The following is a 13275-nucleotide window of genomic DNA, read 5'->3' on the forward strand; positions in this document are numbered from 1 at the left end:
GAGTGGTTCCAGCATTTCTTGTTTTTATTTCTGAATATCCAGTAGCCTGGCTATCTGTAACTGACTGACTTTACTCATCACCTCAGCTTGCTTGGCCAACTCCTCTTGCAGAGTAGACAGCTCCCGCCGATAGCACTCTCTCAGCTCTTCCAGCTCGCTGCGCTGCTGCTCTGCCTCCTCGCCAGACTGGGCCCGTTCCTGCGCCAGCTGAGACTTCAAGTGCTGGATTCCTGCCCGTTGCTGGCTCTGCGCCCTCTCCGCCTCGGCCTGGTACTGCAGCTGCAGCTGAACGGCCTCCAGCCTCCGGTCCCGCAGCTCGGTCCTCAGCTCCCCCAGCTGCTCGCCGAGGCACGCTGCCAGGCTGTCCTTCTCTCCGATCGCGGCCGCCTGCTGCTCCACCGTGCTTCTCAGCAGCCTCACCTCCGCCATCAAGTGGTGGATTTCCCGGGTCTGCTCGGTGATGATCTCCGTCCGCTCGGTCAGTTCCGCGAACTGCTCGCGAGTCAAGCGGGCCCTCTCCTGGTCCAAGGACCTGCATGGATCAGGAACAAGAAAATACACACTAATACAAAAGCAAAGTACTGCAGACGCCGGGAATCTGAAATAAAACAGAAAATGCTGGAAATTCTCAGCATGGACCGAGAAACAAAGTTAACGTTTCAGTTCGATGAAGCATCTCAGGTAACTCTGTTTCTCTCGCTCCACAGATGCTGACTGTCCTGCTGAGAACTTACAGTATTTTCTGTTTTCATCAGAAAATAAACACATTGTGGATTGAGACAGCTCGGTGCTGCCACCAGGATTTCAGTAAAGGATGCTTCAAGGCTTTCAACTCTGTCCATTTGCAATGTTGGAAGCACCCAGCAGCAACACTCCCTCTAAATGCGTGGGTGTGTGCCGGGCAGCAGGTCAGAACAGACTGCGCAGGGACAATTAGGCCTGAAGCGGTCCCTTTAAGACGTGTGCATATGTGTCCGCACAGCAATCTTAAAGGGACCGTGCAGTGCAACAAACAAAAGGAAATTAGAGGGTACATTGCCCAGCAGTAGATGGTATTTACAGCACAAGCACAGGTCACTTGGCCCAACAGGCCCATGCTGGTGTTTATACTCCCGTTCTCAGAGTAAAGAAGTTTCTCCTGAATTCCTTATTGGATTTATTCACGACTGGCTTATTTTTATGGACCCTAATTTTGAATTCTCCCACAAGAAGAAATATTTTTCTATCAAATCCTTTCATTATTTTAAAGACCTCTATCAGGTCACCCCTCAGCCTTCTCTTTTATGAGACCCTGTTCAGCCTTTCCTGATAGTTGAAACTTGGGTCCCTCCAAACTGACTTTGAGCCTTCTGATGGTTACCAGTCTGACATCAGGACCGGTTTCGGGCGACGAGTAAAGAATATCACACAAGCACTTCGCTAGCTCAATATTGAAGTGTCTCGTCTTAAACGTGGGATGAATCGGAGAGCTCTTTCAAACAGCTGTCACAGGCATGATGGGCTGAATGGCCTCCTTCTCTGTTGAATCATTCTATGACTATGTAAAATAGACCGTTGCCCACCTCCTTCTGTAATGTGTCTTTGCAAAGCAGGTGTGGAAATAGATGCAGTGGTTTTTGATTTGATTTGATTTAGAGATACAGCACTGAAAAAGGCCCTTCGGCCCACCGAGTCTGTGCCGACCATTAACCACCCATTTATACTAATCCTACACTAATCCCATATTCCTACCACATCCCCACCTGTCCCTCTATTCCCCTACCACCTACCTATACTAGGGGCAATTTATAATGGCCAATTTACCTATCAACCTGCAAGTCTTTAGGCTGTGGGAGGAAACCGGAGCACCCGGAGGAAACCCACGCAGACACAGGGAGAACTCGCGAACTCCACACAGGCAGTACCCAGAATTGAACCCGGGTCGCTGGAGCCGTGACGCTGCGGTGCTAACCACTGCGCCGCCATTTTGTCGAGGTTTATCCCAAGCAGCTCTGTAACACAGGAGTCTGTGCTCTACGGGCTGTTCCCAGGGACGAACACCAAAATAAACATCAACTGCTGCTGGAGGACCATCAATTCGGCGAAAGACGTTCTTTGGTCTGCCCGAAACTTCCTGGTCTTCTGGCTAAAAGAGTTGTCCATGACCGAGTGTTGTGGACTGGCACATTCCAAGGTGCAGGACTACGTGCTGAGGGATGCACTAAAGCTTAGGGTAGCTGCTGCAAAGTCTCAATGGGGAAAGACCACTGTGTAAGGTCCTCCCACCAAAGTGAACTGAAAGGCTGGACCCATGGGAAACCCCTCGGGCTGTATATACCAAATATGGTTTTGTTGTAAAATGTACATGGCATGTAAAATGGAATGGAAGGGTTATGAGGCGAATCACTCCTGTATTGGAGAAAGCTCATTTCCTTTGCACTTTCTGGAATGTCAACTTGGTACTGTTTTGTAATGTATTTTTTACAGATTTTATGAATAAAGTATATATTTTGGAAAAAAATAAGTGCTTCCAGGTTGAGACTTTGGGTGTGTTGACGGCTGCGATGTCCCCTAATACGGGATACTCGACTGCAAAATCTGTGGTAGTGGGGTCTGCATTCGCGCTCTCTCCTGGTTTTACAAATAAAAATCAGAATTAATCCACTGGAAAAAAAAAGCTCAGGGCTATGGAGCCCTTCAGAGTTGAATAGCCAGTGGTAAAAGCTGCTTCCTGATTAGTGGATTCAGCCTAATAATGGAGAAATCTTTATACACATAGGATCGGGGGAGGCCATTCAGTTGCTCGAGCCTCCATTCAATGAGATCATGGCTGATCAGGGATCTAACTTCATATACCCACCTTTGCCTCATATCACATAATACACTTGGTTAACAAAAATCCATCAATCTCAGTATTAAAATTAACAATTGATCGAGCATCAATTGTCATTGCTGTTACCAATGAGGACTCAGGCTTTCTGTGTTCAGGAGCTTCAGTAAAGAGATGAGGCTGAAGCTACTAAGTTTTCAAAATAAGGGCAATACCATCAGGAGATAGGAAGGAAAAGGCACTGAGGGATCAGAGCAGAGCGTGTAAGAGGGTGGAAACCAGCAGTCAGCGGGGTGAGTGTGAGAGGGTGGAGACCAGCAATCAGTGGGATGAGTGTGAGAGGGTGGAGACCAACAGTCAGTGAGGTGAATGTGAGAGGGTGGAGACCGGCAGTCAGCGGGGTGAGTGTGAGAGGGTGGAGACCAGCAGTCAGTGGGATGAGTGTGAGAGGGTGGAGACCAGCAGTCAGCGAGGTGAGTGTGAGAGGGTGGAGACCGGCAGTCAGCGAGGTGAGTGTGAGAGGGTGGAGACCAGCAGTCAGTGGGGTGAATGTGAGAGGGTGGAGACCAGCAGTCAGTGGTGTGAGTGAGAGAGGGTGGAGGCCAGCAGTCAGTGGGGTGAATGTGAGAGGGTGGAGGCCGGCAGTCAGTGGGGTGAGTGTGAGAGGGTGGAGACCGGCAGTCAGCGAGGTGAGTGTGAGAGGGTGGAGACCGGCAGTCAGTGGGGTGAGTGTGAGAGGGTGGAGACCAGCAGTCACTGGTGTGAGTGTAAGAGGGTGGAAACCAGCAGTCAGCGGGGTGAGTGTGAGAGGGTGGAGACCAGCAGTCAGTGGGATGAGTGAGAAAGGGTGGAGACCAGCAGTCAGTGGGGTGAATGAGAGAGGGTGGAACCAGCAGTCAGTGGGGTGAGTGTGAGAGGGTGGAGACCGGCGGTCAGTGGGGTGCATGTGAGAGGGTGGAGGCCAGCAGTCAGCGAGGTGAGTGTGAGAGGGTGGAGACCGGCAGTCAGTGGGGTGAGTGTGAGAGGGTGGAGACCAGCAGTCAGTGGTGTGAGTGAGAGAGGGTGGAGACCAGCAGTCAGTGGTGTGAGTGAGAGAGGGTGGAGACCAGCAGTCAGCGGGGTGAGTGAGAGAGGGTGGAGGCCAGCAGTCAGTGGGGTGAATGTGAGAGGGTGGAGGCCGGCAGTCAGTGGGGTGAGTGTGAGAGGGTGGAGACCGGCAGTCAGCGAGGTGAGTGTGAGAGGGTGGAGACCGGCAGTCAGTGGGGTGAGTGTGAGAGGGTGGAGACCAGCAGTCACTGGTGTGAGTGTAAGAGGGTGGAAACCAGCAGTCAGCGGGGTGAGTGTGAGAGGGTGGAGACCAGCAGTCAGTGGGATGAGTGAGAAAGGGTGGAGACCAGCAGTCAGTGGGGTGAATGAGAGAGGGTGGAACCAGCAGTCAGTGGGGTGAGTGTGAGAGGGTGGAGACCGGCGGTCAGTGGGGTGCATGTGAGAGGGTGGAGGCCAGCAGTCAGCGAGGTGAGTGTGAGAGGGTGGAGACCGGCAGTCAGTGGGGTGAGTGTGAGAGGGTGGAGACCAGCAGTCAGTGGTGTGAGTGAGAGAGGGTGGAGACCAGCAGTCAGTGGTGTGAGTGAGAGAGGGTGGAGACCAGCAGTCAGCGGGGTGAGTGAGAGAGGGTGGAGACCAGCAGTCAGCGGGGTGAGTGAGAGAGGGTGGAGACCAGCAGTCAGCGGGGTATGTGTGAGAGGGTGGAGACCACCAATCAGTGGGGTGAGTGTGAGAGGGTGGAGACCAGCAGTCAGCGGGATATGTGTGAGAGGGTGGAGACCACCAATCAGTGGGGTGAGTGTGAGAGGGTGGAGACCGGCAGTCGGTGGGGTGAGTGTGAGAGGGTGGAGACCGGCAGTCAGTGGTGTGAGTGAGAGAGGGTGGAGACCAGCAGTCAGTGGTGTGAGTGAGAGAGGGTGGAGACCAGCAGTCAGTGGGGTGAGTGTGAGAGGGTGGAGACCAGCAGTCAGTGGGGTGAGTGTGAGAGGGTGGAGACCAGCAGTCAGTGGTGTGATTGAGAGAGGGTGGAGACCAGCAGTCAGTGGTGTGAGTGAGAGAGGGTGGAGACCAGCAGTCAGCGGGGTGAGTGTGAGAGGGTGGAGACCAGCAGTCAGTGGGGTGAGTGTGAGAATGTGGAGAATCAGCAGGGCGCTCCAGAACAGGCGACATAGAAAAGAACAGAGGACAGAAGTGGAGAAAATGATCAGACAGTCCAATCTTGACAGTGTGATTTTGATTTGATTTTGTTTTAAATACATGGGGATGTTGTGGTCTATTGTGTCTGGTGTGCTTGAAGATTTTTGTATATGTTGGCAGTGCAGACTACCTTGCATTTACGTGTCTGGGGGCTTTCTGTGTGATCATACATGGCCCAGGCCCCTGGTCGAAAAGCTGGACGATCCCTTCCATGGACATGCACCGTACCTGGTCCTACTGTAAACCTTTTCCGATTCGTTTCCTGTGCGACCTCTGAATGTGTCCCTGTCCGACCTCTCCTGCATCTCCCTCAGGCGTTCGTTTTCTTGCCTCAGTTCCAGGATATCTTTGGTAGCCTTGGATAGAGCAGCCCACGGGTCTGCGTCTACTAACAGTGGGGCAGGGGATCGCCCCTCAAAGTGTGACGGGGGAATCAGACCCTTAGGTCCTGTCGATAAAGAAATTAAGAGGCTCCATTAAAAAATCCAGCAACAGACAGCTGGAAGAGCAGAAGTTTCTAAATCCTGCACTGGTTGAATTATCATCCTGTTAGGTAATTTATTGACTGACGCCTATAAATAAGAGGCATTATATATTTTCTTCTTTCAGATCTGGAGACCCATTGTGAAGATTTTTCTTCAAAGCTGAATGTTGTTAATACCTCCATTGAAACATCCCATAATCTATGTTCTAACAAAAAAAACAATTTTTCAAACCTTTCTTCATAATTGTGTGCTCTCAAATTAAGCACATCCTAGTCAATCTGTATCTCTATAGCCACAACATCTGTCCTAAAGTCTGGACTTTAAAGCTGCTCCCAGTACTACAACTACAGTCTTACTGAGGTCTTATACAGATTTGTCATCATTCTATTAGCTGTACAGTGTCTCATTCATATCTAGTATTTAGTTCCCAAAGATATATCCCATAGCGCATATATATGCGCAACACATTTGTACACCCACTATGAATGCCCCCATACATGTAGATCCATATGCCGTCCATTCATCAGATATATATACATCTGCCACATATATCCATATCTAAGTGGTCAAAAAGGCTGCCACATACATCCATAACTCAGAGATCAATAGGCCTGCCCCATATATTCATATCCCAGAGATCTATATATCCACCCCAATTGGACACTGACCCTCCTATTCCATGAGCCTCAATTTTGTTAACCAGCCTTTTATGTGATACTTTGTTGAACGCTTTCTTAAAATACATCTAGATAACATCGACCGCATTCCCTTCATCAACCTTCTCTGTTACTTCATCAAAAACTTCATTTAGATTAGGCAAGCATGATCTGTCTTTTACAAATCCGTACTGGTTATCCTTAATAAACTCAAATCTCTCCAAGTGTCTGTTGATTTTTTTCCCTGATTATTGTTTCCAAAACATTATCCACCACTGATGTTAAACTGACTGGCCTGTAATTGCTAGGAATGTCCTTACACCCTTTCTTGACTAGGGGTGCGACATTTACCACTCTCCAATCTTCTGGCACTTCCCCCAAATCTAGGGAAGACTGGAAGATTATGGTAAGTCCTTCTGCTACCTCCACCTCCACTCCCTTTAGCAATCTGGGATGCAAGCCATCCGTACCAGGTGACTTATCTACCCTAAGCATTGTCAGCCTTTCCAGTACCTCCTCACTCTCAATTTTTACCCTATCAATTGCCTCTAATCTCTCCACTTCTACTGTAATTTTGTCAGATTCCTCTTCCTTAGTAAACACCACCACAAACTACTTACTAGCCTTGCTCTGTGCCTCAGTGCATATATTACCTTCTCAGAGATATATAGGTCTGGCCCATATATGCACATCTCAGAGATTTGTAGGTCTCACCCATAGTATCAATATAGAATCATAGAATGTTTACAGCACTGAAAGTGGCCACTTGGCCCATCGTGTCTGTGCTGGCTGAAAAACGTTCCACCCATTCTAATCCCACCGTCCAGCATTTGGTCCGTAGCCTTGTAGATTGCAGCACTTGAGGTGCATATCCAGATTTCTTTCGAATGAGTTGAGGGTTTCTGCCTCAACTACCCTTTCAGGCCGATTTCCAGACCCCCACCACCCTCTGGGTGAAAAATCTTTTCCTCATCTCCCCCCTAATCTTTCTACCAATCACTTTAAATCTATGTCCCCTAGTCACTGACCTCTCTGCTAAGTGTGACGGAAACCTGCCAAATGGAAACATTTTAATTTTGTCACATGGAACACTATTTGAATGCTCACTGAACATTGAAAATGACTTTTTTTAAAAAGTCACAGAGCAGTGGCTGAAAGCATGGCTGCACATTTGCATTCTGAGACAGTTGCACAGAGAGACAATGGAAGTGCTCTCTGATCCAATTAACCAAATGGGTTTTGTCAATAGTGATGATCAAAAGACACAGAGAGTCATTGTCTTGTGTAACAGCCAGCATTCCACCCCCTCACTGAGTATGTCTGTTAAGCTTTGTAGAATCAACAAACCTCGCAGGCGAGGCTGTTACAAACAAAGAGCTAGTCACATGACTAACTTGCTGACCAACCCGGGAATTGATTGAATTGTGCTCACAGTAAAGTTTTGAGGCAGACTGCATTTTGAAGACGAATAGAGAAGCAGGTCTCTCTCTCCATCTCCCTCTCACGCAAAGGTCCAGGGACCCACGGAAGTAACTTAAGCCTCAAGACAGAAGACCCCTGCAACCTTCTGGTACCAGCAAAACAAGTTTGAAAATGTGCACTGGGCCCCAACGAGAACTGCAAGACTTAACTTCAATCAAAGACTTTACATCCATCCCAAAACCAGTAACTGAATTCCATCTACTATTTCAAACCTTCTGCCACTTTAATTCTTTCTCTTCCTCTGTATCTATTTGCATGCGTGTTTATTGCAAATGCATGCTAGCGTGGTTGCGTTGCATATTTTTAGTAGTTTTAACTGAGTTAGAGTTTTAAGGTTAATAAACTTACACCTCAGGTTTAAACCTGAGAAAACCTGTCTGAGTGATTCCTTTACAATTACAATTAGAAAGCAGTAAGCAAGGACTCACTGAGGGGGAATATAAAAACACTTTGTTTTTAAAAATTAAACCCTGTTACGGCCAAACCAGGAAAAGGCTGAAGGGGAGCCCTAGACCCCTTCCTCACCTGGTCGTAACATAAGATTCACCTCCACTCCATCCAAGCCCCTCAAAATTTTGTACATTTCAATCAGATTGCCCCTCAGCCTTCTCTGTTCCATGGAGAACAACCCCAGCCTATCCAATCTTTCCTCACAGCTGCATTTTTCCAGTCCCGGTAACATCCTCGTAAATCTCCTCTGTACCCTCTCTAGTGCAATTACATCCTTTCTGTAATGAGATGACCAGAACTGCAAACAGTACTCAAGTTGTGGCCTAACCAATGATTTGTCCAGTTCTAGCATAATCTCCCTGCTCTTATATTCTTCTTACTTCTTTGGCCTCCTTGTCTTGAGAGACAATGGGTAAGCGCCTGCAGGTGGTCAGTGGTTTGTGAAGCAGCGCCTGGAGTGGCTACAAAGGCCAATTCTAGAGTGACAGACTCTTCCACAGGTGCTGCAGATAAAATTGGTTGACAGGGCTGTTACGCAGTTGGCTCTCTCCTTGCGCTTCTGTCTTTTTTCCTGCCAACTGCTAAGTCTCTTTGACTCACCACGCTTTAGCCCCGCCTTTATGGTTGCCCGCCAGCTCTGGCGATCGCTGGCAACTGACTCCCACGACTTGTGATCAATGTCACAGGACTTCATGTCGCGTTTGCAGACGTCTTTAAAGCGGAAACATGGATGGCCGGTGGGTCTGGTACCAGTGACGAGCTCGCTGTACAATGTGTCCTTGGGGATCCTGCCAACTTCCATGCAGCTCACATGGCCAAGCCATCTCAGGCGCCACTGGCTTAGTAGGGTGTATATGCTGGGGATGTTGGCCGCCTCGAGGACTTCTGTGTTAGAGATACGGTCCTGCCACCTATTGCCAAGGATTTTCCGGAGGCAGCGAAGATGGAATGAATTGAGACGTCGCTCTTGGCTGACGTACGTTGTCCAGGCCTCGCTGCCATAGAGCAAGATACTGAGGACACAGGCTTGATACACTTGGACTTTTGTGTTCTGTGTCAGTGCGCCATTTTCCCACACTCTCTTGGCCAGTCTGGACATAGCAGAGGAAGCCTTTCCCATGCGCTTGTTTAATTCTGCATCGAGAGACAGGTTACTGGTGATAGTTGAGCCTAGGTAGGTGAACTCTTGAACCACTTCCAGAGTGTGGTCGCCGATATTGATAGATGGGGCATTTGTGACGTCCTGTCCCATGATGTTTGTTTTCTTGAGGCTGTTGGTTAGGCCAAATTCATTGCAGGCAGCCGCAAACCTGTCGATGAGTCTCTGCAGACACTCTTCTATACCTCGGCTAATAAAGGAAAGGATTCCATATGCCATCTTAACTACCTTATCGACCTATCCTGCTACCTTCAGGGATCTGTGGACATTTACTCCAAAGTCCCTCACTTCCTCTACAACTCTCAGTACTTTCTCATTAATCGTGCATTCTTTTGCCTTGTTTGACCTCACACTTCTCCAAGCTGAATTCCGTTTGCCACTTTTCTGCCCATTTGACCAGACCATCAATATCTTCCTGCAGCCTACGGCTATCCTCCTCGCCATCTTCCACACGGCCAATCTTTGTGTCATCTGCAAACTTCTTGATCATATCTGAGTTCTATAGGTTTAACCCATATGTCCATATCTCAGAGATATATTAGTCTTCCCCATATATCCATATCTCTGAGATCTATAGATCTGACCCACATATCCATAATCTCAGAGATTTATAGGTCTGAACCATACCTCCATATCTCTGAAATTTATAGGTCTGACCTATATATCCATATATGAGATCTAGATAGGGCTGGCCTATATATCGATAACTCTGAGATCTATATGATTGCCCTATATAACGATAGCTCAAGAATCTTTGTCCAGCCCTATGTAAATTAGGCTTCAACGTCAATGATGACGAAACACTCATTCGCATATTAAATTTTACCGCTTTGGGCGCTGAAAACTGCCGGTGGATCCAGTCCTTTGCCCGAACCTGTCACTTGTCCGCTTCGCTCCGACATCACTCCACTCGCTTACTTTATTTTGTTTTGTATAATGTTGCTTAGACTTGACTTTCCCTCCTTGTCTTTCTCCCGCTTCTCATAACCGACAAACACTCGTGTTGCCCCAACAACAGTCCGGCCGGAAACAACAAACCTCCCAACTTCCTCTTTGTGTGTCACATCCTTTACCGTCCGATTGGAAAAGATCAGCCAACAACTAAATGCCCTGCGCCTGCTCTGAAGTGATTCTCAGCGCCAGTAACACTAGGAATTAGATTTCAAATCAACAGTAGCACAGTTTGCGACCTCGTTGAAGGTGGCAGGGCAGATTGAGGAAGTATTTAGTAAGACATATGGGATTCTGCACTTTATAGAGAGCCATAGAGTACAAAAGCAAGTAGATATGGTGACCTTTATAAAACACTGGTTGGGCCTCAACTGGAGAATTTTGTCCAATTCTGGGCACCACATATTAGGAAGGATGTGAATGTGTTGGAGAGGATGCAGAAAGGATTTACAAGAATGGTTCCAGCGATATGAGACTACAGTTACAGGGATAGATTGGCGAAGCTGGGGCTGTTCTCCTTAGAGAAGAAAGTTGAGAAGAGATTTGTTAGAGATGTTCAAAATCATGAGGGGTGTGGTCAGAGTAGATAGGGAGAAACTGTTTCCACTGGTTGGGGGGGTGGGGGGGGGGGTCGAAAACCACCGGACACCAATTTAAGTTGATTGGCAAAAGAACCAGAGGTAACATGAGGAAAAATATTTTTTACATAGCAAGTGGTTAGGATCTGGAATGCACTGCCTGAGAGTGTGGTGGTTTTCAAAGGGGAATTGAATAAGCACTTGAAGAGAATTTTTTTTTAAATGCAGGGCTACGGGGAAGGAGAAAGGGAGTGGGACTAGCTGGGTAGCTCCTGCAGAGAGCTGGCATGGACATGATGGGCTGAATGACCTCCTGTGCTGCAAACATTCTCTGATTCTATAATTCTAGTTGCTTCTTCTCTCATCCTTTTTCTCCTCCCCCATCGTTATATTTCAGTTTACAGTTCTGACAAACGTTTGGACAGAAACATTTATTCGACTTCTCTTTCTTCACAGATTGCAGTGTAGTTCCAGTATTTTTCTGTTTGTGTTTTAAAAGCAAAAATGTGTATTTTAAACAAAAATAGCACAGATTTATTGAGCCTAATGGCCTATTTCTGCACTATAATATATTACATTGTATTACGCAGACACTTCAGCACAGAAACATGCCATTCGGCCCAACCTATCTATGTAATGCACTACGTGATCCTCCTCCCACTCTAATTACCATTTCCCACCCTGCTCCGTACCCTTATTTACTTCCCTCATGGAGAGAACCAGCCTCCCCTCTTTCTATTTGTTTATTGTTGGAATGTTGGACTAAATCAAAGGTGCATCACGTTACATCTGTGCACAAGAAAAGTGTCCAGTTTTTCATTACTTCTGTCCAACTAGCTATTTACTGTAAAATTGTTTGAATTGCTTAATTATATTTGAATCATAGAAAGTTTAAGGCACAGAAAGAGGCCACTTGGCCCATCGTGTCTGTGCCGGCTGAAAAACTATCCACCTATTCTAATCCCACCTTCCAGCATTTGGTCCGTAGCCCTGCAGCTTGCGGCACTTGAGGTGCATATCCAGACTCCTTTTGAATGAGCTGAGGGTCTCTGCCTCAACTATCCTTTCAGACAGTGAGTTCCAGACCATCACCACTCTCTGGGTGAAAAAGTTTTTCCTCATCTCCCCTCTAATTTTTCTACCAATCACTTAAAATCTATGCCCCCTCGTCACTGACCTCTCTGCTAAGGTGAATAGACCATTCACCTCCACTTTATCCAGGCCCCTCAAAATCAGATCTCCCCTCAGCCTTCTCTGTTCCAAGGAGATCAACCCCAGCCTATCCAATCTTTCCTCATAGCTGCATTTTTCCAGGCCTGGCAACATCCTCGTAAATCTCCTCTGTACCCTCTCTAGTGCAATTACATCCTTTCTGTAATGAGATGATCAGAACTGCAAACAGTACTCAAGTTGTGGCCTAACCAATCAGTTATACAGTTCCAGCATAACCTCCCTACCGTGTATTCTTTACCTCGGCTAATAAAGGAAAGGATTCCATATGCCTTCTTAACCACCTTATCGACCTGTCCTGCTTTCAGGGGATCTGTGGACATTCACTCCATGGTCACTCACTTCCTCTATACTTCTCAGTATTTTCCTATTAATTGTGTATTCCTTTGCCTTATTTGACCTCCCCAAATGCATCACCTCACACTTCTCCAAGTTGAATTCCATTTGCCACTTTTCTGCCCATCTGACCAGACCATCAATATCTTCCTGAAGCCAATAGCTATCCTCCTTGCTATCTACCACACTGCCAATCTTTGCGTGTCCGCAAATTTCTTGATCATGCCCGCTACATTTATGTCAAAATTGTTAATATACACCACAAAAAGCAGGGCACCCAGTACCCAGTACCACTGGAAACAGCCCTTCAGTTGCTATTACAGCCGTCAACAATTACCCTTTGTTTCCTGCCACTGACCAATTTTGTATCCATCTTGCTGCATTTCCCTGGATCCCATGGGATTTAATTTTTTTTAACCTGTCTGCCATGTGGGACCTTGTCAAAAGCCTTGCTAAAATCCATGTAGACCAACTGCACTACCCTCATCTATCTTCTTGCTACTTCTTCAAAAAATTCCTTTGCATAACTTTGCGGTGAGTATTTATCGAAATAAATGTTTTGAGTTCATCACACTTCACACAGACACGCTGAAGCCATACGCAATGATGGATGAAGCAGTTCCCTGAAGCCTGGTAGTTGTGAATCAGCTCATTTTAATCTCGCTGTGCTGCTGACACGGTGAACTGTTTGGAGTGCAGTTGGGGTGAGCATTCAAATTCCACTGAAATTGAGAAGGTTCAAAAATTACATGCAGGTAGCCTTGAGAATTACCCTGGTCATGGAGACAAATAAACCCTTTTGCTTAAGGTCTAATACCAGGGGAAAGCTTGTCTGTATATTTCATGGTGGTTACAGAGGCAGCAGAGTCCTTCCTATCTGACCTTCCCTTCGACAAAC

At 47.2% G+C, this 13275-nt stretch overlaps 1 protein-coding gene across 2 annotated transcripts in view; it reads right to left on the minus strand.

Annotated features, from left to right (window-relative positions):
• The window catches only part of cchcr1 (coiled-coil alpha-helical rod protein 1), a 36690-nt gene extending 26296 nt beyond the window's left edge, over window positions 1-10394 (minus strand). Inside the window, exons 1-3 of one of the 2 annotated variants that reach the window (XM_068009449.1) lie at window positions 10109-10394; window positions 5279-5498; window positions 82-532 (exon numbers count right to left, since the gene is read on the minus strand). In XM_068009449.1, the coding sequence (XP_067865550.1) occupies window positions 82-532; window positions 5279-5498; window positions 10109-10184 (747 nt within the window). In that variant the 5' untranslated portion in view covers window positions 10185-10394. The other variant, XM_068009448.1, reaches the window with a different exon arrangement.
• Between the last annotated feature and the right edge of the window lie 2881 nt (window positions 10395-13275).

Source organism: Heterodontus francisci, chromosome 29 (genome assembly GCF_036365525.1).
Source record: "Heterodontus francisci isolate sHetFra1 chromosome 29, sHetFra1.hap1, whole genome shotgun sequence".
Classification (NCBI taxonomy): Eukaryota; Metazoa; Chordata; class Chondrichthyes; order Heterodontiformes; family Heterodontidae; genus Heterodontus; species Heterodontus francisci.